We start from the raw sequence: 889 nt of genomic DNA, 5'->3' as shown, positions 1-889 counted from the left end.
TATGACAATAGAATTACAATCAAGGGAGTTGTCTCTCAACAAACAAGCTATTCTTAACAACTTTCATCTAGTAAACCTAAGCAAAATTGAGCTAATTAAAGTTTTAGAAGTTAGGGTCAGCCCCTAGACTCATATAACTGACCTCTATATGAAAAAGTCCAATTATTCAAGCATAAATGTAAGAATGTTTAGTGTTATCTGATAGCAACATAATATTAGCATGTGTCTGTGGATTGAGTGAATCTTAGACTCTTCTAATATTGTAGGTTGTGTAATTGATACATAGTACCTTGAGACAGAAAAGCTTGTCATTTTTTATGTAGAGACTGTATAGCTTGTCTGTAGTAAAGGCCTCATCTTCCTGTCTCAAGAGAATGTGTTCAAGTAGGTGCCTACAAAGACTCAGTAGGAAATTCTAGCAAGTGTGTAATATATCAGTACTTGTATATGTGAAATAGAAAGAGGAGACTGATAATGTACTCACCTGTAAAGCTGGGTTAGAATCATTATCTGAAAGCTACTAATAAAGATGGATTGAGTCCTTCTTCAACATTACAATGTTATAATAGGCCTCAAGGTCCTTCAGCTTGACAGGATCCCTAGATTCTTCATTAAGACTAATACAAGAATGAATCTCATGTATCTTGTGAGACCTACCCTCCAGTTGTAATACTGCCTTTATAGTGTCTTACTTGTTTGTCCTAACATACATGTGCTTGAGTCTCCTGTACTAAGACTCTCCCTGTAAGGATACACAATTGAGATAAGTACAGAGAGCATCTTGTAAAGTATATACTTACTATTTGTATGTTGTATGAATCAGTCATACTAAATTGACAAATAGTAAAAGTATATCTACTAAGAGTATAAAATTTTAGTGTATTAATAT

At 33.6% G+C, this 889-nt stretch overlaps 1 protein-coding gene across 1 annotated transcript; it reads right to left on the bottom strand.

Moving 5' to 3' along the window:
* Positions 1 to 244: 244 nt before the first annotated feature.
* On the bottom strand, positions 245 to 415 carry FOMMEDRAFT_75658 (uncharacterized protein; the record flags this gene model as incomplete). The annotated part of the gene is made up of 1 exon (XM_007262609.1): positions 245 to 415. A coding segment is annotated over one exon (171 nt), but the record flags the coding sequence as incomplete, so codon positions are not given.
* Positions 416 to 889: the final 474 nt, after the last annotated feature.

Source organism: Fomitiporia mediterranea (genome assembly GCF_000271605.1).
Source record: "Fomitiporia mediterranea MF3/22 unplaced genomic scaffold FOMMEscaffold_2, whole genome shotgun sequence".
NCBI classification, from domain to species: Eukaryota; Fungi; Basidiomycota; class Agaricomycetes; order Hymenochaetales; family Hymenochaetaceae; genus Fomitiporia; species Fomitiporia mediterranea.
This window is presented reverse-complemented; position numbering and strand designations above follow the sequence as displayed.